Source organism: Guillardia theta (assembly GCF_000315625.1).
Source record: "Guillardia theta CCMP2712 unplaced genomic scaffold GUITHscaffold_119, whole genome shotgun sequence".
In the NCBI taxonomy this organism is placed as follows: Eukaryota; class Cryptophyceae; order Pyrenomonadales; family Geminigeraceae; genus Guillardia; species Guillardia theta.
Window position 1 is genome coordinate 47,002 of NW_005434555.1, and position 26,863 is coordinate 73,864.

The window sequence follows — 26,863 nt, forward strand, 5'->3', positions numbered from 1 at the left end:
TCAATCAGAATTGGACTGAGTTCCAGCAAATGACAAGTGGCCACTATGGCCAGGCACACTTGAGTGCTGAGGAAAACTCGGTGCCTGAACAGGTCAAAATCAAATGGGAAAGAATTTCTTGAGATTGATACAATATCTCAGGTCTATGGAAGGCAGAGTTTGGTGGAGATTGAGAGGCCTCAATCGACAAAAGCCGTCGAAGATCAAATGCCATCAATGCTCGACTATTACAAAGCAGGTAACGCTAATAGCCGAATGTGAATGAAGTGAAAGTGAATGCAGGGCAAAATACCGACGTTTACAACGAGAATAGCGCGTATCATGACGACCAGGATTCGTTTGAAGAATGCTTCGATGATGTATATCTGTGTCTGACCTCGCCGATACCGCACTGACGGGAGATGCAAGGTACCTTGGGAGCCGCCCGATGATGATGACGACGACGACAACTCCAAACCGCTTGCCCCTCCTCCATCCAATCTTGGATACAACAAATCAGAAGTTCAGCAACAAAAATCCAACGATCCAACTGCCGAAGCTAAGGAGCAGTACTCCGCAATGCCCACAATTGGCACTTCACCTACGGCAGAATCTGAAAATGCTCAGAAACCAGCAGCAGCTTTGGTTGCAGCGGGAATGACTGGTCTGGAAAAAAATTCAACGGTCCAAATGGTTCACTAAATTTCAAGGCAAATAATTTTATGTTGACAGGTTCCTGATGACGCTTTAGCAAAGCTCAAAGATACCCAAAGCTCTCCAAATGAGCGATCTCCGGCCTCTGGTGTCCATGCTGACTCAAATCAGCTGCGGCAAAAATTTGTGCAGGTATCTTTGAGGACTACAGCTAAACTTTGGCTCACGTTCGGTTGTATTCAGAGAGGAGCAGCGAGTTTTGTTGCACAGCTTCGAGATACAAAAGACAATTCTGACATGCTTGTATCCTTGATTTTGACAAAGGAGATGCTTTTGGTTGCACAGAAACCAAGGTTCGTGACTGGACTAGAAAGCATTTGTACACTGACTTCAAGTTTTTGTTTCAGCTATAAGACCCTTTTCACCCTAAAGTTTACGGCGGGAATCAAAGCTTTTCCAGTACCAAGAGACCAGAATGGAGTGATTGTCATATCCTCTGAGCTTCAAGAACCTCTCGTTTTTGGTTGTGGACAGGTCAGGGAACAGGATTGGATATTTGATCATTCCATTAAAGCCTTTTCAGGCCAAACTCTTTCAAGAGACTCTCGAGGCGTTTGTTACTCTCAGCGGCTGCTCAAATCCAAATCCTCTTAATCGACCTCAGGTCAGTCCTGTTCTACGATCCAGAGGTCCTGATTTTGTCAAAGATGGTTGCCCCGGGCATCATGAATGTTATTGAAGTCGAACCAAAAGCTGGAGGTTGTTTTGGAGTCAACGTTTGACTTACATGACATGAGCTACAGAACAATCTGGAGCAGCAGGTCAAGTTCTTTCATCAGACAAGAAGGCTGGAGATTCATCATCAGCATCGCAATCAAACGCAAAAGTACCACCTCCTGGTCAAGCGGTTGCTTCTCCTCCTCCTCCACCACCACCTCCTCCGCCGGCTGTTGGAGGTAGCGAAGATCTCAATATTTATTCGTTTCTTGCTGACACCATTCGACCATCAGGTCCACCACCACCACCGCCTCCTCCTCCGCCTCCTCCTCCAGCTGGCGGAGGTGATTTGACAGAAACCGTGAGAGCTTCTCTGATGCTCGCGGATAGCAGGACCTCCTGCCCCACCACCACCCCCTCCCCCACCTCCTGCCGGTGGAGCTGGGCCCCCGCCCCCGCCCCCGCCCCCGCCTCCGCCTGGAGGAAAAGGAGGTCCTCCGCCTCCTCCGCCTCCTCCGCCTCCTCCGCCTCCAGGTGAATTGAAGCTGAGCAATCTTCAAGCACTGACTGGTAGACGTTGTAGGTGGCGGACCTCCCCCCCCACCTCCTCCCCCAGGACAAGGCCCTCCTCCGCCTCCGCCTCCTGCTGGCCTGAAGCCAGGTCAAGGGAATGCATCAGTAAGGAGCAATTTGCGAGGAAGTAGCTATCGTGATAAGGAACGCAGGTTCCTGGATTACGACCAAAGGAAAAGAAGCAGCCTGGGAAACGAGTCAAGCAACTGCACTGGATCAAATTGAATGAGGTGACTCATGACTCTCGAATGAAGAGCTAGAACCTTGACACTTACATTCAGAGGAAAGTGCCAGGAACCATATGGGAGAGTATGAAAGATGAGGAGATTGGGTTGGAGATCGAACAGGTCGAGACATTGTTTGGAGTTAAAGTTGTGGCGAAGGATTTACACAAGGTTGCGAACTTCTTTAAAATCCGTCAGACGCTCCATTAAGAGTTTTTGATCAGGACGATGATCTTGACTCCTCTAACAATGCTGGGCCAAGAAGGAAGAAAGCTGTTATTCTTTTAAGCGCAAATCGCTCGCAGACAATTGGAGTCCTTCTTTCTCATCTCAAAATCCCGTCGTTTGCACTCTAACCATGCATTTAATAGCTGATTAATTTAACAGGCATGATGACTTTCGGAAAGCGATAATGTCTTTAGACACGCGAACGCTTCAGGTATTCATTGAACAACTGGCGCTTTCTGATTGTAATGTGCTGCCGATACACAGCCAAATTTTGTAGTGCAGCTGATGAGACTCTTGCCAACGGATCAAGAAGTTGCTGCCTTACAATCATATACTGGACCAAAAGAGGACTTGGGAGTGGCAGAGCGATTTTTGTTTGAGCTACTTTGTATACCTCGCCTAAAGCCTCGCTTGCAGGTAAGCTTTCAGATTGCAATGTTGCAGGCTACCCATAACTTTGAATGACAGTGCTTTGTCTTTATCCTTGAATTCAACGCAAGATTGCATGATCTATCAGAGAATGTAGAGGTATCAAGTGATCAACTGTTTCGCTGTTGCCAACATTCTGCAAGGTCTTCAGCTACGCAATTCATGACATCAAGAGATGCACCTCGCTCGTCAAAGTGCTGGAAATCGTGTTGGCCCTCGGCAACTATATGAACGGCCAGGGACCGAAAGGAGGAGCCTACGGTTTCAAGCTTGAGGTCTCCTTGCATCTGACGTGTACTCGACCATGATGGATCAACAGTTCTTGACCAAGTTGGCCGACACCAAGACTTCAGATAATAAGAGCACTCTCTTGCATTACCTGGTAAACTTTGAAAGCTGTTGTTTTCTTGTCTCTGAAATACTTTGAGGTTGATTACATACATCGCAAATTTCCAGAGTACATCAGTTTTCCTCAGGAGCTGAGCAACGTTGAGATTGGTGCAAAAGTGTCAGAAAACATTGTGAGCTCTGCTTGTGGGAGGCAGTCACTCTGAGCTTGACTGCAGGTGGATGAGATCAGCAAGTTTAAGAAGGAGATCAAATTCATTTACGAGGAGATGAACAAGCCTTACTACAAGAGCAATGCTAAAACAGACCCTTGCGGCTCAAAACTAGAGCAGTTCTACCACACCGCATATCGGGACATGGAAGTGCTCGAACAAAACAAGAAAGAAGCTTTGGCGATGTACAAGGAGCTTTCCAAGATGTGAACATGAATGTTTTCATCCGTTGCTCTGTTGATGTGAGTCTCAGGTATGGCGAGGAAGAGCTCAAGCCCGACGAGTTCATGACCTATATTCATCAATTCGCTCAAAGCTTCAAGGAGGCTCATAACGAGAACGTTCGCAAGAAAGAGGAAGAAGAACGTGTGCGGGCAAGACGGGAGCAATTCTTGAAGCAGATGCAAGAAAACGAACGTCTCGCCGAGCAGCGACGCCAGCAGAAGCAGATGGCTGGCGGTAAACCTCAGCCGCAGCCCAGCAAAGACCCGGTGAAGTAGAAGTTAATCTTGGGGTTTTGACTCATAACCTTTCAGGTCCCTGAAAGACCCAAGCAGAACAAAAGCGAACCTCACGCTCGTCACGAGCCCCCGCAGAAACCGCCGCTGAGGCCAAGCAACGGAGCTCATGATGCTGCTCAAATCACTGACATGATCAACCAAATGCCCAAGAGTGGCAAGTTTGTATTCAAGAAGAACAACAGTGCAGGCGAAGGTCAAAACCTCCTACGCGATCACCTGGGCCAGGTAGCTGCTGGTTGTCGCTCTGTCTCAAGCCTCATGTTCCTGCAGGGCAAGAAAGGTGCCGGAACGGCGCCAGTGCAGGAGGAGGACGTTTTCTTTGATGACATCATCGATGTTCCTTCAGAGCAAAGTCAGAAGCATGCCATGCCACCGCTGCCTCCCGGCTTAGGTACGTCGCAGCAGGTGTGTCCTCATCTTGACTCGGCCGGCAGGTCCCAGGCCTGGCTCAACAGGCTCGAGCGCAAGGCTGAGCAAGGACGGAGATGGCGGAGATATCCGCTCGAACCTCAAGGACTTTGGGAAGTTCTTGTCGCCCAACCACAAGATCGCAAACAGACGCAAGTGAGAGGCCTGAACGAAAGAGACGAGAAGAGATTGAGAGGCTGATTGTAGTGGTGGGTTGCTGTTGACATGAATACATTCTAGTTCATCAGACACAGACCTTGTCTCCTCTCCTCCCCTCTCCTCCCCTCTCCTCCCCTCCCCTCTCCGCTCTCCTTGACCCGCGCTCTGTGTCTGGTATCTCTTTCTCTCTTCTCCACATGGTCCTTCTCTTGTCTTTGTCGACTCCAAAACTTTTCAGACTCTCCTGCTTGTCATGATGAGCCTTTACTTAAAAAAAGTCATGATGATTGCTAAAAAAAAGTCAACTGCAAAAAGATGTCGGGGGGGATCATGACGAGAATGCAAGCGGAGGAGCGGGTGCTGGTCTCGAGGGCCCAGCAGGAGCAGGAGGCGACAAGGAGAAGAGAAGCGACAGCCAGCAGGTGAGGCGAGCGAGGAAGGAGCTCTCGTTTGACTCGCTGCTCCATGCAGGGAAGAAGAGCATCAGCGAAAGATGGGTAAGTGGGGGGGCCTGCCACAGGATTCATGCTTGATGCTCGTCCAGCTGAGCTCCAGGAGAGGCAGGAAGAGACCAAACTGTCAGAGGAATTGACAGCCATGCGGATAGCAGAGGCCAGTCGTCGTCGACATATCGTTAGCCTCGTATTACCCGTTTCAGTATGTTTGATTTGCTTTCAGTCGATCGAGATGAAAGAGCAGATCAGAGAAGATAGAGAAGAGCAGAGGAAGTGGTTCTGGGAACAAGAGCATCATCGGTCGACCTTGATGATGCTTCAAGCATTCTGTGACGATGAACTTCAGACTTTTGATCATAGAGAAGCATCGCAAAGTGCAGATGGCGATTAGGGTCAGGGTTTCCTGCCCGTGATTGCATTTTCACTGAGCAATGGTTGCATCAAGGCTAAGGAGAAGAACCAAGACAAACTGCAACACGAATATCTTTGTGAGGCCAGAAAGTTTCGGATCAAGAGAATATTCCACTTCTTCGATCATGACAGGTCTGTTGGGTACCTCTTGGTGAAGTAGTTTGCAAACTTAGAGCTGGTACCATAGGGATGGAGTCATATCGCTGCAAGATCTGTCCAAGAGACTCCGTCAGGTGCTTTCACTCCTCATAAGACCATCTCCGTGATGATGCTTTCAGCTGGAGAAAACCTTCCGCAAGAAGGTTGAGCAGCTGTACCCGAGAACTTCTCTCACAGGCCTCCTAGGACGCTCAAGATATGATGGAGGAGCTTTGGAGGCATTGTCAATTGTTTCCGGGGTATTCAGATACTGTTCGATGTCGGGCTGACTCAGTCCATGGCAACAGCTTCCGAGCAGCGCAAGAGCATTGGATCCGATATGGAGAACCGAAACCTTGTCTTGTAAGGATCCATGAGTGAAAATCCTTGGATTGAAGGGTTGCAGGCACCAGGAAAGGTGTTGCAAGCACCCCGTCCCATCTTCTTTGGTGCCGAGGAATCAGTCAAGGTACCAACAGCCTCCTGCTTGTTTGCGCTCTTCTCAGCTTGTACCCCTTATGACTCTTGTCGGGCTCTACTCCAAGTCTTGGAGGTAGTCTCAGTCTACTTTCTCTCATCATATCCACTTGACGCCTCTGTGCTCCGCAAGCGCGTCAAAGGAGAGGCAAAGGGTAGAAAAGAGCGACATCGATGATTATCGAGGGAAACTTGACAAAGACGCCTTCTTTGAGGTCTGACTAGCACTTGTTGGGTGTGCTAGCCGATTGAAAACGCGTTCAGATGGTTCTCACATGCTTGGAGGTACAGCCTGTCGCCAACACTGAATCTCAATACCAAGGGATGAAGGTGAAGTGCGATGTGATATGAGCTGCTTCTGAAGCTCTTTCTAAAGACCAGCGAGTACTACATGCCTCCCCTCCTCGTCAGCATCGTTGAGTTTCTCCTGCACGTTGAGCCATGCGATCTCGTAGCTCTGCTGGGACTTTTCTTCTCCTCCTCCTCACTGCTCGTGCCAGTCAGTTCGAAGTTACGACGAGCTCGAGAAGGAGCTGCTCTCTGGTGCTCCCAACCCTTCCCTCCTACCATCTCTTCACTCTTCAACGACTCCTTCCCCTCTCCTTCTCTTACCAGCTCTCCTCGGATTGTCATTGTCTGTCTCCTCAGGGAAGGTCACAGTCGAGGACGGTATGACTATCCTCTTCCGAAGATGCGGGACCCCAGCTCGAGTCGATTTAGGTCTGCAGACTTTCTACTTGTACGTCTCACACATGCACAGGAAACCTGCTTGGGTTCGACAGGCTCGTCGACCCATTTGCTCAATTTTCCTTCAAAGATTTCTTGCGAGCGGTTTTGAAGACGAGGAATGGCGAGTTCATGGGCGAGAACTTCTTTAGATAGCGATTAGAATCTGTTGTTACAATTGCCGTGTTTGTCAATTGGATAAGATGAAGGTGAAGATGAAGGTGAATAGATGATCAAGATACAGATGAAGGTGAAGATGAAGTTGTGAAGGTGATATACAACAATGTTTGTCTTAAACTTTCTTGGCTATCCTTGTGCCATCCATCGGATAAACTCGTGATCTTTTCTGAAACAGCCGAGGAACCTGAGAAAGCTTCTTATCTTCCAGTCTCGCAGATTTTCAGTTACTCACCATGTACAGGCCGCACTTGCTTCCGCTTCCCCCCCCTTCCTCCTCTTCCTCCTCCTCGCCAGTCACGATGACCTTACTCTCTAGCGGAGGCTCGAGGCGCATCGGGCGAGATGAGAAGGAGCTTTCAGGTTCAGCTCGCATGCTCCTGGCGGTCCTCGTGGAGTAGAGGTTCCAGTAGCGAAGTCCTTCCTCGAAGAGTCTCTTACCGATCAGACCGTTGATCTCTCCTCTGACTAGTCGTCGTCTGGGTTGAGACGACATGACCCTCTCGCCCTCCTCCTGTTGAGCTTCTTTTCTCAGGTCCCCGACAGAGCCAGCAGAGCTTGAAAGCTGCTCGTTACCCCTCTCCTTCCCCTCCCTCCCAATATCCTCCTTCTCCCTTGTCTCCGTTTGACTCACGTCGACCGAACAAGTAGTGACCGAGTCTCCGCAATGCTCTTTCAAGCTGAAACGAGTCAACTACAGCAGACATGGCAGAGCTCTACCTCTCGTTGACGTTGATGGAGCTGATATCCGTCAAGACCTCGCTCACCTGGCTGATTTCTTGGTAGGTCTCCTCCTCCATTCCCCCGAAGCCTTGGGTCGACTGACAGCTCTCGCTCTTGTCATTATTCGTGTTCGACTTCTCAATCTGTGTCTTAATGGCGGCGATCCTGTGCCGACGAGTCAAACTCGATTTCATTTCTCACCTCCTCTCACTGTACCACTCCATCTTCTTCTGCTCACTGTCGGCTTGAAACGTCCAGACCTGACGACAGCGTATGAGAGGAGATGATACAACGAGCGCCCAGCACCCGCTGTCTTCCTGAGCCTTCGCAAACAGTGAAACGGAGCTCATCGTGTGTGAAGGCCTTGCAGACATGGCTGAGGTACATCTTGGCTTTCTCTTTCCTCAACACTCTCGCAGTGAAATCCTCATAGCATATCAAGCAGTGCGGGTGAAGCACAAGATGTCGTTGTCCCTTCAAACAAGCTCGTCATTTCCTCTCGTCTCTCTCGCGCTGAGTCTACCCAATTTCTTGGCCACGTCATTTCTTGCTGCAATAGCACGCCTTCTTTGATCAGGTGTGTTCGGAGACCTGTGGGTAGAGGAGAGGAGAGGAGAGGAGAAGAAGAGGAGAGGAGAAGGAGAAGGAGAGGAGAGGAGAGGAAGAGAGGAGAGGAGAGGAGAGGAGAGGAGGGGGAGAGAGGAGGAGAGGAGGAGAGGAGAGGAGAGGAGAGGAGAGGAGAGGAGAAGGAGAGGAGAAGGAGAGGAGAAGGAGAGGAGGAGGAGAGGAGGAGGAGAGGAGGAGGAGAGGAGGAGGAGGAGGAGAGGTCAAAGCAAAGAGCAGCAAGCAAGAGCGTTGCTCCTACCTCCTCGGCTCGCCTCAGCAGCAGTCTCAATCCTCGGGAGGTCACCCCACTTACTCGCAGACGCTCTTATGCTCTTGGTCTTTCTCACGGAGGGAGAGCTGCTCAAGGAGAGAGGGTCCGAGTCCCACGAGCTCCACCTTGAGTTGTCGAAGGTCTTCCATGCCGCATCCCCTAGCGTCTCCTCTCTTGCGCTGACCTGCTGTGATGTTTCATCCTCCTCCGCATGTTCGTCTAAGGATTCATGCGGTCGTGCCGGCTGCAGGTGAAAGTTCAGAGCGAGGGAGCGGGAAGGAGAAGAGAAGGTCACCCAGTTCCAATCCGAGACGTTTGCGCTGCCTTGGTCGACTGTGAATTTTGTTTGACAACATACCCGAGGGACGTTCATCCTCTACCCTTCAAGAGACTGCGCTTGCTCTCTGTTTGCCTTCATTGTCTGTCCGGCCTCACGCTAGAGCATGAGCCTGTTCCTGCTAGGCGTCAGGCTCGTCGACGTGACCGCCTCTCCTTCATCCTTCGCTCTCCTCCTTGCTCTCCTCCTCTCCCTCCTTTGCCGTCGCTACCGGCGACCCCATGCCGCTGTGCCCAAAACAATACAAACTAATCCCGGACAGAACTAAACCCATGCGAGTCGCGCCATTGGTTTCATTCAATTTCATGTATCGCAACAGGAAGTAACGTGTGTTGTTTGTGCGGTACAGACAAGCACATGGTTGTATCGCAACTGCTTGACTTGTCTCTACCTTGCGGCGGAAACGGTTACGCACGCTAGGACAGGTGTGTCAAAGGCTACAACTCAGTCTGCTCGTTTCTTCCATTCATTCGGGGACGGTTTTGTTCTGCTGCAAATTCAAAGTTGACCTCACTTGTCTCGTGTCGACTCATGAAGAGACATGACTGTTTTCATGTGCGACTTCTCCATCACGAGCGTCGCGTTGGCGGTTGCTCATAGTCGTCATCGTAATCCTCATCGTCTTCTTCGTCTTCCTCATCCACTTCCTCCTCGACTCGCACATCCTCCTCGTCGTCGTCAGGGGCGAGGGTGTCGGGGTCAGCCAGGTACTTGAACTTCACTCCGAGGTGAGACTCGAAGAGACCCACTCGCTTCCTGCAGGGCAGCGTCGCGATCAGCTTCGAGCGCAAGGAAGGAGACAATCACTTACTTCAAATCCTTGACGACCAGGGTCACAACCTTTCCCTTCCTCCCCAGCCTCCCAGTCCTCCCTGCCATGTGCACATAGCTGGCGACTTCGCGGGGGAGCTGCTTGCGAGGTCAGAGCAGAAGAGAACGCAGCTGAAGGAGACCTCCCAGAGGAACACGACATCGAAGTAGAAGTCCAGGCCACGAGCGTTTGACTCGCTCATGATGATCAGCGGTGGGTTGTCTCTGAGCAGACGTCAGAGCCAGGGAGGCCAGGAGGAGAAGACAGGAGGGAGAAGAGGAGAAGACAGGAGGGAGAAGAGGAGAAGACAGGAGGGAGAAGAGGAGAAGACAGGAGGGAGAAGAGGAGAAGAAAGGAGGGAGAAGAGGAGAAGACAGGAGGGAGAAGAGGAGAAGACAGGAGGGAGAAGAGGTCTTGCTCGCTTACTGCTCAGCGAGAGAGTTTCTCAGGTTTTCTCGCCGCTGCACAAGTTCATTGTGAATGTCCTCGGACACTGTTGGCTCGCCCGTGGCATTCTTCGCATCGTACTCGTCGAATCCCAGGGCCCGATGGATCGAGATCGCTCGTTCGATGCCGCTGCAGCAAGAAAGAGGAGAGTGAGGCGGGAGCGAGAGGGAGAGCAGCCAGGGAGCATTTTAGTGGCATGCCAGCAGCTTCACCTGTAGTGCATTTTGTCGATAATCTCGTTCACGCTCAGCCCATTGGGAAGGAATAAGATGGCAGGAGTGGTCGGACAGTAAGCGGTGAGCAGATTTTGCAGCGTGCGATATTTCTCCTCTTCTCTCCTGATGGAAAGGTACTGTACAAGCATCAAGAGCCCAACCCTTCGCACATAGTATTCTAACGAGATGCTTGATGGTGGGGGGGATAATCGCTCCGGCTTCGAACTGCCCTCCTGTATCCAGCTTCCTGTTGTCGGCTATCAGAAAAGTCGGGTGCAGAGAATGCAAAAGTGAGAGGCAATGGTGGGAGTGATGATTTAGAGGTCAGCTCACTTCAACAGCTTGTTCTGTTGCACAAGCTCTTCTTCCGTCATGAAGTCATCTCGACTCAAGCGGACAATCTGTCAACGTTTGAATCTCAAACACATCAGGAAATTTTCAGAGAATAAAAGTAAAGATGGGGAGGGAAACATCCGTCAAAAGGGTCAGGAGGGCGAGAGGAAAAGAGACTGACGTCTAAAACTTTCATCCCGAGGGACTCGTCGAATCTGTAGGATCAGACGTTCAGAGAAGCTCATTGACAGACGAACAAGAATCATTGCCATGACAGAAAGACAAGCAGACCTGGCCAGCTCCTGCCTCAGCGACCTGCTGATGGTTGCAGAGCAAGAGACGATTTGTAGGGGAAGGCTACGTCGATTGTGATGCTGCAGGATCTGCCTTGATGTGACTGAGAGCACAGGAGGGAGCGAAGCAACTCTCACTCGCTGCATCATCAAGCTCGTGGGCATCGGATGCGCCTTCCTCATCTTCACCTTCTGCTCGACGTGTTGGTCACTTTTTCAGCTTCACTTCTCCTTCCTCTGCTGACCTTGAGAGGCGCATGCTTGTTCAACGGGTTCAACAGTTTGTCCACCTCATCCAGCACCATCACTTCCAGATTGCCCAGCAGCTGCTGGAGCTGATCTTTATCCCTGATGGTGGCAAGAATGCTGGGAAAGCATCAAACACGGGCGAGTAAAGGAAGAAAGACACACCTTTGATATCTGTCAGGTGTGCAAATGACGATGGGACAGGTTGTCTTCATCATCTACAGGTAGTCAGACAAATGAAATTGCAAACTCCTAAGATCTTCTTTTGGCACTCGTCTTGTAGCGAATACGAAAAACACAAAGAGGAAACGAGGATCAAATGGTTGAACAAAGAATCCCTTTGAAATTGATAGCAACAAACAGTGCACTTTGTAGATTGGCGGCATCTAAATCGCGTTCACCTTATCCAGCTGATCTTCAAATCTTTCTGTCCCTCCCACAATCATCATTCCAAACCCTGCTCCTCGATATCTGACGCATTCGCTGAGAATCTGCTCATAGCCGTCAGCGATTCTTGCTCCATTCCCCGCTTGGGCAGTTTCAAACATCTAACAAGACACTTCAAATCGGCCACTGTCTTACTTGCAGAGCAAGTTCTCGGGTAGGAGCGACTATCAGCCCCCTCCTCGGCTTGCTTCCTTCCTCGAACCTCGCGAACAAGGGCATGAGGTATGCGAGCGTCTTTCCGCTTCCCGTTGGAGACTGGACAATGACAGAGCGACCCTGCAGGAGGGAGTGACGTGAAATCAAGACCTTTCCCTCCAGCACACACCGACATGATAGAAGGGATGGCAACATGCTGGATGGGAAGAGGCGTAGAGACACCAATTGCCTGCAGCTTCTCATGCACCTGCCAGTTCGGTCAACGACCAGCCAAAGACTTGAGATGTTGGTGGGGCAGAATCAGGTGGAGAAGCACGACAAGAGGTGGGTGAGAGCAGAGAAATTGGATGTGGAGGAGCAACAAGAAGGCAGACGGAGGGAGGGAGCAACAAGAAGGCAGACGGAGGGAGGGAGCAACAAGAAGGCAGACGGAGGGAGGGAGCAACAAGAAGGCAGACGGAGGGAGGGAGCAACAAGAAGGCAGACGGAGGGAGGGAGCAACAATAAGGCAGACGGAGGGAGGGAGCAACAAGAAGGCAGACGGAGGGAGGGAGCAACAAGAAGGCAGACGGAGGGAGGGAGCAACAAGAAGGCAGACGGAGGGAGGGAGCAACAAGAAGGCAGACGGAGGGAGGGAGCAACAAGAAGGCAGACGGAGGGAGGGAGCAACAAGAAGGTGGATGCAGGCAGGGATGTAGGGAGGGTAACAAAACTCGAATGTACGTCACCTGGGGCGTGCACATCAATCCAGCGAACTGGTTTGGGTTTGTCGTCTCCTCGATAGGAAGGGGACTGAGAGGTTTCAAGTTTCCTTTCATGTCCTTCAAGTCGTCAATCATAACTTCCATCTTCATCTCGGACAGCTCTTCTTCAGTTATGTTCTCTGAAGACAGGCCCATTTGGTACATTGCAATCGCAGCGGGGCCAGCAGCCTTCTTCACTACTCCGACATCACCTTCCGTCATCTCCTCCGTTGGACCCTTCTGTGCTTCACTTCTCTCGTGCTCCTCCAGCCTCTTGAGGTCCTGCGGTGAGATGGTCCCTTCCTTCCTCCTGCGCTCTAGTAGCCTTCGTTCCGAGCTCAATAGTAGCACTCTTCTCCCGCTGGGCTCGTTGCCGGAATGAAACTGCCTCGTGTCCTTCATTGTGATGATCCGTGAGAGCACTCTGCGAAGAAAGGTCACCTCAACAAAGGACAGGAGGAGCATGACGCCTATCAGGCAGCTTTACCTGCCAGTGCAGAGATAATGCCGTCCAAGTTGGCTGTATGCAAATGTCCCACGTTTCCAAGACGCATGCAAGTTTCGTTCAATGAGATTCATCGGATCAATCCTGCTGTGCATGAAGGCAGCAAGAGTTTTCCTTGAGCTGGCTGACGTCCAGGAAGCCATGGTTGCACAGCTGGATGATACAAACACAGCAACGATGAGCGGGCGATGCAAAGGGCCACGAGCTCTTATGACCATGAACCAGCAGGCCTGTGTGTTCAGAGTGAGCTCCTGGCATGTCTCTTCTCTTCCACCAGAGCATCGAATCTATGCTCCTGCCTCCCTTGTATCGGGAGGGTAGCTATGAGACAAGCAACTTGATCTGCTATCTTTCCTTTATCTCATCTCACTCTCTCAAGCATCTCTCAGCACATCTCTCATCGTCAACTCCTCTCTGCCTCTCCCTCCTCCTCCTATCTCGCCATCTTCTCGTCATTCCTGTCCGTCCTATGGACGCATCTTTGCGAGCATGCGCGCCGTTACGTGCCGTTTTTGGGACACCGAATTCTTAGAGACCCGGCTGCGCCCGGGCCGCCCGGGACCGGAACGAGGGCCGCGCCGGCAAGTCACTGGCCCTTTGAGCAGGCACCGTCACGGTTCAAGTGTTCCGAGGACGGAAGGCCCGGGCAGCAGCGCTAGTCCAGACGCATGAGACCCACCAGCCCCGACGCAACAGTCATAGTCTCAGCTTCGTTTATCATACAATCTCCCTGACCTCACACTTGTACCTCTACAGCTCCACGTCGGTTAAGAATAAATCGTCTGCTTCATCCCCTTACACGAGTTGGGCACCACGCACATTCGCTGTCCCTTGGGCAGGAACGCGGCACCCGCTAGGTTGAAGTTCATCTCCACCACTTGGCTCAGCGTCATCCCGAACCTCGCCGCCACCACGTCCAGCCCTACGTCCGCCAGCTCCGACCTGTACACGTGCCCGACGCTGATGTTCTGCTGGCTGTAGACCAGATAGTCCGGGTGAAACACCTTGGCGTTGAGGCTCCACAAGAGGATCCAGTCCATGTTGAAGAGCGCCGCGATCTCCTGCAGCTGCTGGTCCCGCCCCACCGAGTACACACAAGGCAGCACCGTCACAAGGATGCACCGCTCTGACGACGAGGGTACGAGCCCAGCACAGTTCGAGCTGCTCAGCAGCTTCTTCGCCACAAAGCAGCTCAGCGAGCTGTACCCGCCCACCTTGGGCGAGGGGGTCCATCTCAGCGTCTTGTACCGCCCCGTACAGCCCCAGCTCGCAACCAGCAGGGAGGATAGGGAGGCGCCCGGAGGAAGCATGCTCCCCGACGCCACCTCCAGCGATACCTGCGACTGACAATCCGCCACAGACACGCCGAGGTCAACTGCAGTCTCCCTGCCCATGATCAGCTCGACTGATGCTGGGATCGAGCTGTTGAACTTGGGAGCATCTTCTACGATGACGTTGATGCCTAGGCACTTGAGAGGAGACATGGCGACCGTCGCGTAGTTGGCGATGCACAGACCGTTAGACGAGCAGTCAGCGTTCGACTTGCATGATCGGTCGAGCTGGTTGGAGCAGAGCGAGCCGTTGAGGAAGCGAGCATGCGACTGGAAGCAGATGAAGTTCATCCCCAGGTCCTGCTGGCAGGGGGTCCACGTCACCTTCATCGACACACTCTGACTTGTCGTCGACGTCGTCGACCTCGCAGCGTGGAAGAACATCGTGCTCGGCGACCTGCCGCTGTCCAGCAGCAGCTTTGCAACACGCATGTCAGCACCCTCCCCTGCTCCACCTCTCGCCTACCTGCAGCGACGACAAGTCGCTCGACGAGGTCACCGTGCTCGTCAGGGTCAGCTCCAGGTACGTTCCCGCGGTCACACTCAACGTCGACAACTTGGCCATCATCGGTGGGAGGCTAGTGGAGGCATCGGCAGAGCCTGAGCTTGAGAAGAAGCCGGAGAACTCCAAGCTCGGCTCGTTGATGGTCAAGCTCCCGACCTTGAACTGACTGACGCCGCTGCAGCTCACAGCTTCGATCGTTTGCGAGACGATGTCGACAGGCACTCCGGTCAGGTTGGCATCCCATGACAAGTAGACAGTCAACTGGTTGTAGCCCGGAAGAAGCTGCAGCGACAGAGCGTAAGGGCTGACCGACGAGTCTGAGGGCGCCTGTACACACTTCTGGCTCGCATGCGAGACTCTCGGGTTCGCTACGTCAGTCTGAAGGATGTAGTTCGACTGGTCTACCCCCATCGGGTACGTCGGCCTCACTTGCGAGTATCGGCAGGTCGTCCTGTAGGCTGGACATGAGCTTTCTGCCGCCGATGCCTTACCCCAGTCAAAGCTGTACAGAAGCAGCAGCTGGGAAGCTATCTGGTAGTCGGTCGCACTTGTCATGCTCTGCCCGTACAGGGAAGTTGGGTCTCCATAGCTGTTGGACAAGGACGGCTCAATCTGCCTCTGGTACCACCGCACTATCTCTCCTTCGTTCCTTTCTCCCAGCCAGAACCGCCATTCTCGTAGCGATCTGCACAGCATCGCTCACTTTCTTCCCTCACCCCTCAGCGTCCAGGCTCACCCGTGAAAGTAGGACGGGGGACCCGCCGCTCCTCGATATCCTCCGAACAGAAGGTAGGCTCCCGACCCCATGGAGTCAGTCGAGTATGACGTGCGAGGACCCTCGACCTGCAGTCAACATGAGTCCACCGCGTCACTCCTGCTTGACAAGCTTCACCGGGTTCGATTCTCCTTCCGACAAGGCTTTGAGCGCAATCCCTGGGCGTCGCCCTCCCGTGCACCCTCCTCCTGCTTGGCACGGAGGATACTCCCCCTTGCTCAGCACTTGCCTGTACGGAGGTTCGCGCGCCACGTCAGCAACTAGTATCGAGGAAGGGCAGGGATCATCGCACCCGTTGACGTAGACTTTGTAGGTAGAGTAGTACTTCGAGCTCTGAGAGAACGAATGGCGAACTACTGCCAAGTGCATGCAGCGACCCACTGCCAGCTTCTCCTGCAAGCCAAGTGAGCAACTACCGCTCTACGGCCGAGCACGAAGAAGCGCGAGAGCATCGAAGCATTACCGCCATGGCAAATGCAACAACGGACAGAGCAAAGTTGTTGTCACTGTCGATTTGCAGCTCGTGTCCGACCGTCACGTGTGTCTCGTTCACTTTCACGTAGCTGACATCACAACGTCGTCACCTCTCGGAGCATAACGAGCACATTCAGTACATCATTGATATCTCGCAGCTCTTGCTTGCTTGACAAGTCGCGGAGCTTGATCCCGTGGAGAGCACGACTCCTCCTTCTGCCGAGTCGATTCTGACCACGCCTTCAATCTGACCCCACACCCGCTCGTCAGCGCTTCCTCCCACCATGTTGGTGGCACACAGACAGGACAAGAGCGTATGAGGGGAGTGAGATTACCGTGGACGCAGGGACGTTGACATGCGACTGTATCAAGTACCCAAAGCATCGCAGCCCGTTCTGTCTCATACTATCAGTTCTCCTCGCAACCCTTACAAGTACTCAACATTTTGTCCAATGACGCACTGCTCTGCAGATGTAGCGATGTGGTAGCTCAGCGGAAGCATGGCGATGCCGTTGCCCGTCTGATCGCCGAACTGTGTCAGCGTGTTTGTCTGGGTAGGCTCGTCCACTTTCAGGTAGGGAGCAGACACAGACCGACCCTGCGGGTCTCTCATGGCCGCAGGGATGAAGACCGTGACGTAGTCTCCGTATTGAGCGTTCTGACAGTACTTCCCTCCGATCATGGGAGGAACGAAAGATCGCGGAGAGCTGACGCTCCGGAGCAGGTCAACCTCGCCAAGCAGCAGCCACGGCTGGTTCCCTCCTTGCAGCAGGTTCGAGATCCGACAGCATCCTGAGAACTTCACGACCCAAGGAGACCCGCCGTTGTTGGGAGTAGCGTAAACATGCTCGAACACTGCCTGACCTAAAATCCAGTTGCTCTCGATCGAGTATGCGATGATCTTCATCGTCAGCCTGTCCAATATGAAGCCGTCCCCGAAATCAAACATGGGCGTCTCTCGTCCTACCATCACCACCATGTCTCCGATCTGCGCGTACCCGTCCCTTTCCGTCCCTCGGAAGTACCCTGTATCCACAACGCGAGTGAAAGCAGCCTCCACGGTGAACTGCACGCGATTTCCTGATATCACGTTCCAGAACAAATGGCCATAGCGGAAAGTGCCGCTGAGAGCAGAGGCTGGAGGAGCCGGTCAGAGAGTTTGAAACGAGCACATGGCATGCGGCTAGACTCACCTAGTTGACCTTGCGAATCAGCTGGACCAGCCAGAAGCAGCACAATGCAGAGAAGAAACGATCTCAACATTGTGCGCGGATAGTGGTATGAAGACAGGGAAGAGAGAACAAGGAGAGGGGGAACACACAGAGAAATGGCAACACGAGTGACGAGTGGGAAGTGAAAGGAACACGAGGAAAGTAAATGGGAGGGACGGGAAGCAGAAGGAGGAAGAAGGAAGAGAAGCAGCTAGAGAGATCGGAGACTTTGAATCTCAACGACCAAGACGTTCTCCTCTCAATGTCTCATCTTCATCTTCTCACTCCTCCTCCCTCCCCTTCTTCCTTGGTAGCGCCATGGCGACAGGAATTTAGACTCATTGCTGGTGAAGGGTGCTCAATGATCAATAAAATTGCTATAAACACCCACCCCTCACCTCATTAATCAAAAGTTACAATACACTTTATTTAGGAATTTACCATTATTCTTTTAGTTAATTTTAACCACCTACAAGTGAAGGACCCCCTTCGGAACACCCGAGCACTGACTCTTCGATCTAAAGGTTTACCTGCCAGTAGTCCCTTGGCCTGAGAGAATGGCGGCAGTGCGTGATTGCCGCTGGCTCTTCCCGCGCCATGGCATCGGACTCTGCTGTCCCTCCCACTACCTCCTCCTCCTCCTCCTCCTCCTTGCTCTCGCTCCTAGCCACGTCTCCTCTCAAGGAACTGTAACCATCAACCATTGGTACTTGGAAGTGCCGACAGTTGTCCAACATACAGTTGTGGGTACCGAGTTTTCAACGGAAGTGACATGCTCATCAAGAGACACCAGCATGCTCCCTCTATTTCAAGTCCAGGGTCTTCCTCAAGGGAACCTCTCACTCACCATGAACAGCACCATGATGCCGCGAGGGGTTCAAGTTGTGTATAACTTCAGGTACATGCCCGTAAGGGGAGACGAGGGTCACACCTTCAACTGGGTCTTCTCCTGTGGGGATCAGGATCAAATCCTCCCACCGCTAACCAGCACCTTGAGCTTGAAGATCGAGCTCTGCGCCTACACCGTTGTGCCCATGGACACCTTGACAACCCTCACACGAAGGTCGGTTGATGGAGCTTGTGCGGTCGACCTGACTCACCGCAGGTATCAGCTGAGCACCAACTGGCTCAACCTGTGGAATGCAAACCCGTAATGATCATCATCTTGACTTGCGACTTGCTCTCACTGCCGCCTCAGAACTCGCGTGCCAGATCCCGACATGAACCTCGCCGTGGGCGACATCATCAAGGTCGGGCCTGTCTACCACACCATGGCCGGGGAGACGCTCGCCTCCATCGCAGGTCGGGTGTTGTTGGTGGCCACGACTAGGGGCTGAGCCTTCTTGACAGGAAAGTTCTCCACTACAGTGAAGCAGCTCCTCAACGTCAACCCCCAGCTGTCTGTGCAGACACCAGACGTTGAGCTTGCAACCGGAACGGAGATGTGCGTGATGGCCTGCACTAGCCTGCCCAACCCATGGATGGTGTACAAGTGGGCTTATTGATTCGTTTGATGCGCTAGCAAGACAACAGTCAATCCTTGGCTCTCATGGTTGATTCAGAGAGTCCAATGATGATGAATCCACAAGCGATTCCACAGAGACACAGATCTGCCGAGAACCGAACTAGAAGGAGCTCAGAGCCTGTCGAAGAAATCAGATCCCTCTCATTGCAGGCCTCAACATTCAGAACAATGCGTGCTGCACAAGCCAATAAGTAGAACCAATCACAACCACCATGGGGTTGGACCTCAAGCAGGAGAGAAGCTGTTTGCGCTCGACCTTGTGATAGTCATCAGGTGGGATGTGGTCATCGAGCACACGATTCAGCACAGCCATGCAGAGGAAGAGGGCTATCACAGGTGCAGTCTGATAAGGATCGATACCGGATCAAAGCCGCGACGCTCACTCCAAGCTCTCCAGGCGACCCAAACATTGTTGAGTTTGCCAGGAACTTCAACGGAGTCACAACAAGAACACTTTGGACGTGGACCCTCTTGCCACTCAATCGTGTATGTCTTTAGTCGATATATTGCAACATTCATCTGAGCGAATGATAAATTGTGATTACAGCGCCTCTGCGATTGCTGTGCACGTACCCTTGTGGAGCATCAAAGTTCGAATCCTTCTCATTATATTGTCGTTTTCTCTTCTCTTCTTCATCTTCTTCCTCCTCTTCTTGCATCATTCTCTTCACTTCTTGCTTGCTTCTCGCCACAAATTCGTTTCTTCACGTCCTGCAAACTTACTACTACTGTCTTTCGTTAATTGATTTATAAATATTTTTTGGCATTTCTGGTATGATCCAGATACATTAAAAAATATTTATCTCATATTGGTAACAGTTATATTGCAACATAGTTTTGAACCTTGGATCTTATTTTATTTGTTTCTACTAAGTAAAACAATTTATTTATTTTCCCAACAAATTACTACATTATTAAAACTTTCTTTGTACTTTTCTATTACCATTTCTGAACAAAGTACGTTTTTAAAAGGTTTTCACTTGTAAAGCTTTTAAGTGACACCCCTCTGCGCCCTTGTATGGTGCGGATGGCTTGCAAGCCAGGGCAAAGATGGCATGAGAGAGGAAGGAGAGAGCGCGAGGAGCGAGGAGCTCAGTCTCGATTGATCCCTTCATGACCATGACACTTCCTCTCGTGCCATGAAATCTAAACTGATCCCGAGCTCGATTGTTTGGTCGGATGGTTCACGCTTCAGGGGCGTAGAGCTTGCTGTTCCTTGTTATGCACATCTCTTCCAGTGGGTTCGATATCGACTGTGAGAGATCACAGTAGTTTCAATCAGGAAGGAAAAATAGTAGGGAAGATAATCCCAATGATTTGAGGACAGGGCCAACGCTGTGACGACTATGTGACCTTTAACTCAGGCACAACATGAAGTACGCCTTGGTCGCGCTGTTTGTTGCACAGCTTCTCTGTGCAGAGGCTTCTGTCTTGACCGCAACTTCGACTCTCCCTGTGAGAACACTCTTGAATGCCGAGAAGCTGAACACGAGGAACTGACTGCAGCTCAGGTGTCGAGCGCCTTCACTACTTTGGAACCTTCGAGTACCTCAAGACTTGCACTTCGTGGTGGAAGTGCTGAAGGTGAAAGCCTCGTGATCCGATGAGTTAGCATCTTCACGATCTTACTATCTCTAAAAACAGATGATGAGATCGCAAAGGAGGCTGCCGCCCTCGGCAAGGTGATGCGAGTTTGCTACGAGTTTAGGAGCTGACCCTTCCCCTCAGGTCGCCGTCACTTTCGAGGTTTCAGTTCACCACCTGAGGCCCGCCAACGGCCCACCAGTGAAGGTTGACGACCAGTGGCATCGGAGGCGAAGCTTGTGATCCGTTGGTTCTTTCAGGTAATGGTGGTTGGCAACACCCCCGACCTTGGCCAGTGGGACGTCAGCAAGGTATGAAGATGAGATGGCCTGTGCTCTTGGAGGAGGAGGAGGAGGAGGAGGAGGACAAGGAGGGCGAGGTCGAAGGCGAGGAGGAGATGGCCTGTGCTCTTGGAGGAGACATGTGCTGACTTGTTCCGTCCTCTTGCAGGGAATCTCCTTGATCACGACACCTGAGAACTTTCCTATCTTCACTGGAGTTGCCTTCACCGACCCCAACACCGAGGTGGGAGCTCGTCGTCCTGTGCTTGTTCGTGTTTGTTGTCCGTTCCCTGCTCTCCCCGTGCAGATCGGCATCGGAGGGATCGGACCCTGCCCCTTTGCCATTCCTTCTTCACCTTCGCTCTTCTTTAGAGCACCTCCTGCTTTCCCGTCTGACGTCAACATGGCAGTTGGAGTACAAGTACGTCATCGTCAAGGCACAGCCTGGAGGCCAGGGACCTGATAGCCAGTGGGAGGTGCAGTAGCGGGCTGGAAGCTCATCTCTAGTGACTTGATGAGCAGGCAAACAACAGACAACTCAAGGTTGGTACCAACGGTGTCATGCACGTGAAGAACGCCTACATCGAGAACCGCCTGTCCGATCCGAGAATCACCGACGAGCCCTTCCAGGTACAGAGGGAGGGAGGAGGGAGGGGATGAGAGGAGTGGAAGAGGTGTACAGGGGAAGGTGGTTGTGGAGGACGAGGGGGGGGAGATACGGTGCACGAGTGCAGCTCGTGACTGTCCTTGCAGCTCACCGCGCAAGAATGGTCGAGGTGGTTCAGGCATCACCTTAGCGTACACTAGGCTGAGAGTTGATCGCGCTCTGCCTGAGCTGTCTATCTGATCTTGACTGTGACAACATTGTTCCTGTGATTCCGAGACATCTGAGCTCGTGTGAAACTCCTAGATCTGAACGCGTTCACTTCCTCTTAGCCTCTTCTTCCGCTCCTATTCTCTCCTGACGTCAAATCCTCCGCTCCTCCTCCTCCTGCTCCTCCTGCTCCTGCTCCTCCTGCTCCTTCTCCTGCTCCTGCTCCTGCTCCTGCTCCTGCTCCTGCTCCTGCTCCTGCTCCTGCTCCTGCTCCTCCTGCCCCTCCTGCTCCATCTCCTGCTCCTGCTCCTAGCCTCTTCGCTCCCAACTTCTCTTTGCACTTTCCCCGACAAACCACTCCTCCCACCCCCGTGTGGTCAAATCACCACCGGTCATTTCCAGACAAATACCAAGAGGATGGTAGGGGTGGTCACCCTCCCCCATTAGGGCAATGCGTCTCTAACCAAAGCAAGCAGCCAGATCCCTTCTCCATCTGCCCTCGTTCCTCCCTCCCTCCCTCCCTCCCCTCCCTCCTTCCTTCCTCCCCCTCCCCTGCCTCCCTCCCTCCCTCTCCTCTGTCCCTCCTCCCTTCCCTCCCTTCCTCTCATCCACCTCGTTTCTTTCGGGGCATTGGGCATCCACGCTGAGATGAAGTGTCATGATGTGATACTTGTTCTCTGCTTCTTGGCTCAACCTCTGCACGGCGAGGAGAAGCAACAAGAGGAGAGATATCCCTCCGACTCTGTGCAAAGATTCGTAGAAGAATACTTCAAGACTTCGTCGAGACACACTCTCTGTCTCCTCTGGGGCCCCTTGCCGAGGTGGTTTGCTCCCTCTTCTCAACTCTGTCACTCCGTCCCTTCCTCTCCTCTCCTCTCAGCTCCCGTCTGCCTCCCTCGCTCTTGTCCTCTCCAACCCTCTTCTCTTCCTTGCTGACCTCTCCTTCCTGCGGCAGGAGTCGTCTCCTGCCGACGTTGCGCAGGGGCTGCGAGGCGATCATGGAAGTTGCCGATGCATGGGAAGTGGACTTGAGATGCCGGCGCAGCCATGGCCTTGTGCTCAACACGTCGAGCCTGGAAGAGCCGGGGATCGTCTGCGGAGGAGGAGACGAAGTCAGCGATCTCCTCCTCGACTCCTCCTGGGGTCTGCCAGATGCTGTCATTTACTCTCTTCCCTTCTCCCCTTCGCTCGAGCCCTTCAGCAATGAGCAGGCGGCACAGGTTCTGTCCCATCCCCACGACGACCCCCTGACGCACCCGGCAGCTCCGACAAGTCCTGAGGCCCGGGGGTACCCTCCTCTTCGCCTCCCCGACAGTCTTCCGATCCGCTCCCTCCTTTCTTGACGTCAGCATGCTCCCTGAGAGAAAGTTCTCTGTAGCCTCCCGCCTCTCCCCGAGGAAACTGCCAGTCTCTCGTGCAGCCTACGCTAGTGACACTTGCTGCCAGGCTGGTGAAACAGAGCCTGGAGGCAGCTGGACTGTGCGTGAAGGATGTGAGCGCACGAGGATCGCCGACATTCATGGTATCCTGCTCCTGCTCCCGCTCCCGCTCTTGCTCCATGCTGCTCCCGCTCCCGCTCCATCCTGCTCCTGCTCCTTCTCCTTCTCCTTCTGCTCTTCCTCGCTTCGACATCATCACCCTCCTCTCTGCAGGTCGGTGTCATGCACGGAATGGGGTTCAGCGACTTCTCCAGCGAGACGATCGTCGGAGGAGGTGAAGGGGAGGAGGAGGAGATGAAGGGGAGCAGGAGGAGGTGAAGGGGAGGAGGAGGAGGTGAAGGGGAGCATGGAGGCCGAGTATCGAAGGAGAGGCAGATGAAAGGAGGGGCAGGGGGGGAGGACAGTCTTACAGAGGCTCTCAGGAGCTAGGGAGGAAACTTTTCGATGGTAGACTGGAGAGAAGCGGAGGAGGAACGAGGAAGCAATGCGGAAAAAGAAAGAAGGGATGGGGAGGAGAAGGGGATTTGAGGAGAAAGGGGAGAGGGAGGAGGAGAGTGATGAGATGGAAAGAAGAGCGCAAAAAGTCAGAGGAAGTGATGGAGAGGAAGGATATTGCTGTTGGAGGCTCATGAAGGATGACAGGAGACGTGGATGAGAATTTTCCCCACACCCTGACGGCCATGGCGGTGAGAGGAGAGAAATGCGAAGAGAGTGCGAGGGAGGACAGAGGAGATGGGAAGCGGAGAGAGGACGAGGAGGGAATCAAGGTGCTGGTGATGACGCAAGCGACACACACGTACTACAGGTGCGACGGATGAAGATGAGGAAGAGGAGGGAAGGGGAGGGGAGGCAAGGGAGGATGGGTGGGAGGCGGGGAGACGGGGGAGGAGGAGATCAGAGGAAGGAGGAAGGAGCAGATGCAAGAACGAGTAAGAAAGGAGGATGGTGGAGAGGAAACTGTCAAGGGAGAAGAATGACGTGATGCTTCCAGGTATGTCGCTGGACTTGCAAAATCCCTGGATGAGTATCTAGCGGGGCAGGGCTGGGAGATCATGTCCTCGTCCTCGTCCTCCTCGTCCTCGTCCTCCTCCTCGTCCTCGTCCTCCTCCTCGTCCTCGTCCTCCTCGTCCTCCTTCTCCTCCTCCTCCTCCTCCTCCTCCTTCTCCTCCTCCTCGTCCTCTTCCCCTTCCTCGTCCCCGTCCTCTCAGATTCACGTTCGCCTCATCGTCTTCACCGACAACTCGGTCTGTCCTCGTCTCCTCCCGTCGGCTCCTCACCCTCCCACAAGAATTTCGACCATCACCGGGAGACTTGTCGTGATCTCAAGAGGTATCCCAGCTGGAGCCCTGCAACTCCCAGCTGAACTTCAGTACAGAGTGCGGGTAGAGCACAAACACGTCCCTCACTGGGGCTGGCCAGGTTGCTCTTGATAGCGTCTTCCTCCTCCCTCTGATTGGACCTGTAGAGCTTGCGCTGAGACGGTGGCAGACGTACTTGCAGGCAGACCTCCTCCTCCTTCTTTTCTTCCTCCTCCTCCTTCTTTTCTTCCTCCTCCTCCTTCTTTTCTTCCTCCTCCTCCTTCTTTCCTCCTCCTCCTTCTTTTTTTCCTCCTCCTCCTCCTCCTCCTCCTCCTCCTCCTCCTCCTCCTCCTCCTCCTCCTCCTCCTCCTCCTCCTCCTCCTCCTCCTCCTTCTTTTCTTCCTCCTCCTTGTCTTTGTCTCTTGTCTCTTGTCTCTTTTCTCTTCCTCGTCCTCGTCCTCGTCCTCTTCCTCGACCTCCTCTACTTCGTCCTCGTCCTCGTCCTTTTCGTTCTCCTTCTGATTCTGTATCCTTTAGTTCTCCTCTCTTTCCCCCCCCCCTCTTTTCCTTCTACCATTTGACTTTCCAGCAGGCGGAGGAAGCAATCCGAGACGTCGACTTCGTTTTTCACATTGGTAACACAGAAGATGAGAAGAGAGGCAGGAGGGGGAGGTGGAACGAGATGAAGATCTTGAGGAGCGAGGAGGAGCAAAGGATAGGGAGGTAACGAGGAGAGAGAGAGGAGAGCAAGAGGACAAGGAAGAGAGAAAAAGAAGGAGAGGAGAAAGGGGAAGAGGGTAGCCTTGGAAGATTCACAGTAGGAGCAGCACAGCATTAGGATGTGATTGACTCCGCAGACTGCGATGCTCGATTGGTCAGGAACATCGCTCCTCTCATCTTGTGGGGCAAGGTGTAGGCTCTGAACTGCTGCTCGTGCTCCTGCCCCTGCTCCTGCTCGTGCTCTTGCTCGTGCTCTTGCTCGTGCTCCTGCTCCTGCGCATCTTCTCATTCTCATTAACATCTCAGTGTTTCTCCGCTCTCTTTCTCTCGCGCCCTCTCCTCCCCATCAAACTTTCATCTCACCGCTGCACAGTCCTTTGGAGTCGTGCATGCGGACAATGCCTACTACTCGGGGGAGGAGGTGGTCTCGCTGGAGGAGGGGGAGGGCAGGTGAGGGATAGGATTACCAGTTGCCTCACACGCTGAGAGAGGAGCAGAGAGACGCGGGACCTTCCTTTCTTCCTCAACGAGCTGAGGTCGCAACCACGAGGATATTTCGATCAGGAAAGAGCCTTCCTCTCTTGCTCTCCTGCTCTCCTGCTCTCCTGCTCTCCTGCTCTCCTGCTCTCCTGCTTTCCTCCTCCCTTGCATACACCTCACTCTCCCATTCTTCCTTGTGTCTTCCTGTCTCCTCCTCCTGCCCTCCTCTCCCACTGTCCTCCTGCATCTCATTTTCTCTCCTGACTCTACGACAGGCTTGCTTCCCTCGCTTTTGCCGAAGAGATCCTCCGTATCACGTGGCGGACAAGCAGGTCAGGGAGGGAGGGAGGGAGGGAGGGGAGGGAGGGGAGGGAGGGGAGGGAGGGGAGGGGAGGGGAGGGAAGGGAGGGAGGAGAGAGAGGGAGGGAGGGGGGAAGGGAGGGAGGGCGAAGGTGTTGGAACCTGACGATCATGAGCAGAGATGCAGTATGCTTTCCCATGAAGGACTTTACTACTTCTACTCTGGTATCCTCCTGCTTCCTGTCTCCTCCTCCTCCTCCTCCTCTCCCCCCTCCCTCCTCTTTTCTTGTCATCGTCTCCCTTCCCGCGCTTGCTTTTGTCCCTCAGATCTGCTCGAGCTGCCCTTCATACCTGCCTGCTTACCTGCCTGCTTTCCTGTGTCCTCTCCTCCCCTCCATCCCTGAACCACCACAACCACCTCCTCCTCCTGCCTCCTCCTGCCTCCTCCTGCCTCCTCCTGCCTCCTCCTCCTCCGATGGCTGTTCTGAATTCTCCTCATGCTTTCTCAAGGCTTTTTCGGGGGCCCAGCAAACTGGATGCTCAACGCACTTCACACTCTTGTTGCCTTCACTGCAGAGGTGATCCTTTTCTCTCTTCCCTCTTTTGCCTCCTTCTTGCTGGTCCTCGCTGGTCCTTGCTGATCCTTGCTGGTCCTCGCTGGTCCTTGCTGGTCCTTGCTGGTCCTTGCTGGTCCTTGCTGGTCCTTGCTGGTCCTTGCTGGTCCTTGCTGGTCCTTGCTGGTCCTTGCTGGTCCTTGCTGGTCCTTGCTGGTCCTTGCTGGTCCTTGCTGGTCCTTGCTCCTCCTCCCTCTCCTTCCCTTTTCTCCCTCAGGGTTTCAGCTCGTCTTGCTTCTGCTCCATCTCCTCACATGATCCTCCCCTCCCCCGTTTCTCACTGATTGGAGCTGGCAGGATGTGACGAGAGGGTTTGTTGGAGCTCGAGTTGATGATGAAAGTTATCTCAACCGCTTCTTCTGGGAACAGCCGCCCGACCGCATTCTCACGTAACTCTCCTCCTGTCCTCTCCTCTCTCCTCTCCTCTCCTCTCTCCTCTCTCCTCTCTCCTCTCTCCTCTCTCCTCTCTCCTCTCTCCTCCCTCCTCCCTCCTCCCTCCTCCCTCCTCCCCTCCCCTTTCCCCTTTCTTTCTCCCTTCCCTCT

General features: G+C 53.3%; 8 protein-coding genes across 8 annotated transcripts; 5 read left to right on the forward strand and 3 right to left on the reverse strand.

Annotated features, from left to right (window-relative positions):
- Positions 1–2,290: 2,290 nt before the first annotated feature.
- Positions 2,291–3,205, forward strand: GUITHDRAFT_155377 (hypothetical protein; the record flags this gene model as incomplete). Its single annotated transcript, XM_005822751.1, has 7 exons — positions 2,291–2,318; positions 2,372–2,487; positions 2,535–2,586; positions 2,640–2,792; positions 2,844–2,903; positions 2,948–3,079; positions 3,124–3,205. Coding segments are annotated over exons 3-7 (454 nt in total), but the record flags the coding sequence as incomplete, so codon positions are not given.
- Positions 3,206–3,682: 477 nt separating this feature from the next.
- GUITHDRAFT_155379 (hypothetical protein) lies at positions 3,683–4,541 on the forward strand. The gene is made up of 3 exons (XM_005822752.1): positions 3,683–3,855; positions 3,901–4,110; positions 4,156–4,541. Exons 1-3 carry the CDS (start codon positions 3,766–3,768, stop codon positions 4,492–4,494), a joined length of 639 nt encoding a protein of 212 aa, XP_005822809.1. The 5' UTR covers positions 3,683–3,765; the 3' UTR covers positions 4,495–4,541.
- A 226-nt stretch (positions 4,542–4,767) lies between these two features.
- On the forward strand, positions 4,768–6,815 carry GUITHDRAFT_117978 (hypothetical protein; the record flags this gene model as incomplete). The annotated part of the gene is made up of 15 exons (XM_005822753.1): positions 4,768–4,874; positions 4,924–4,949; positions 4,997–5,085; positions 5,131–5,207; positions 5,254–5,299; positions 5,353–5,450; positions 5,506–5,551; positions 5,597–5,620; positions 5,664–5,716; positions 6,067–6,148; positions 6,198–6,263; positions 6,310–6,384; positions 6,434–6,476; positions 6,582–6,653; positions 6,694–6,815. 15 exons carry the CDS (start codon positions 4,768–4,770, stop codon positions 6,813–6,815), a joined length of 1,026 nt encoding a protein of 341 aa, XP_005822810.1.
- A 136-nt stretch (positions 6,816–6,951) lies between these two features.
- GUITHDRAFT_117979 (hypothetical protein) lies at positions 6,952–8,103 on the reverse strand (the record flags this gene model as incomplete). The annotated part of the gene is made up of 6 exons (XM_005822754.1): positions 6,952–7,005; positions 7,072–7,516; positions 7,557–7,724; positions 7,776–7,819; positions 7,866–8,033; positions 8,083–8,103. The coding sequence occupies 6 exons, from the start codon at positions 8,101–8,103 to the stop codon at positions 6,952–6,954; spliced, it is 900 nt and encodes a 299-aa protein (XP_005822811.1).
- Positions 8,104–9,342: 1,239 nt separating this feature from the next.
- GUITHDRAFT_117980 (hypothetical protein) lies at positions 9,343–12,866 on the reverse strand (the record flags this gene model as incomplete). The annotated part of the gene is made up of 16 exons (XM_005822755.1): positions 9,343–9,529; positions 9,585–9,682; positions 9,727–9,808; positions 10,011–10,160; positions 10,244–10,383; positions 10,430–10,493; positions 10,580–10,647; positions 10,761–10,794; positions 10,871–10,962; positions 11,011–11,064; positions 11,118–11,238; positions 11,284–11,336; positions 11,520–11,609; positions 11,701–11,841; positions 11,891–11,968; positions 12,450–12,866. 16 exons carry the CDS (start codon positions 12,864–12,866, stop codon positions 9,343–9,345), a joined length of 1,869 nt encoding a protein of 622 aa, XP_005822812.1.
- An 803-nt stretch (positions 12,867–13,669) lies between these two features.
- On the reverse strand, positions 13,670–14,072 carry GUITHDRAFT_155380 (hypothetical protein). Its single transcript, XM_005822756.1, has one exon. It carries the CDS (start codon positions 14,007–14,009, stop codon positions 13,737–13,739), a length of 273 nt encoding a protein of 90 aa, XP_005822813.1. The 5' UTR covers positions 14,010–14,072; the 3' UTR covers positions 13,670–13,736.
- A 3,734-nt stretch (positions 14,073–17,806) lies between these two features.
- On the forward strand, positions 17,807–18,783 carry GUITHDRAFT_155382 (hypothetical protein). The gene is made up of 4 exons (XM_005822757.1): positions 17,807–18,328; positions 18,371–18,415; positions 18,464–18,567; positions 18,616–18,783. The coding sequence occupies exons 1-4, from the start codon at positions 17,823–17,825 to the stop codon at positions 18,768–18,770; spliced, it is 810 nt and encodes a 269-aa protein (XP_005822814.1). The 5' UTR covers positions 17,807–17,822; the 3' UTR covers positions 18,771–18,783.
- Positions 18,784–20,152: 1,369 nt separating this feature from the next.
- sSBP1 (starch binding domain protein) lies at positions 20,153–21,570 on the forward strand. Its single transcript, XM_005822758.1, has 9 exons — positions 20,153–20,245; positions 20,302–20,374; positions 20,435–20,472; positions 20,519–20,581; positions 20,635–20,685; positions 20,825–20,899; positions 21,066–21,131; positions 21,178–21,285; positions 21,409–21,570. Exons 1-9 carry the CDS (start codon positions 20,162–20,164, stop codon positions 21,460–21,462), a joined length of 612 nt encoding a protein of 203 aa, XP_005822815.1. The 5' UTR covers positions 20,153–20,161; the 3' UTR covers positions 21,463–21,570.
- Positions 21,571–26,863: the final 5,293 nt, after the last annotated feature.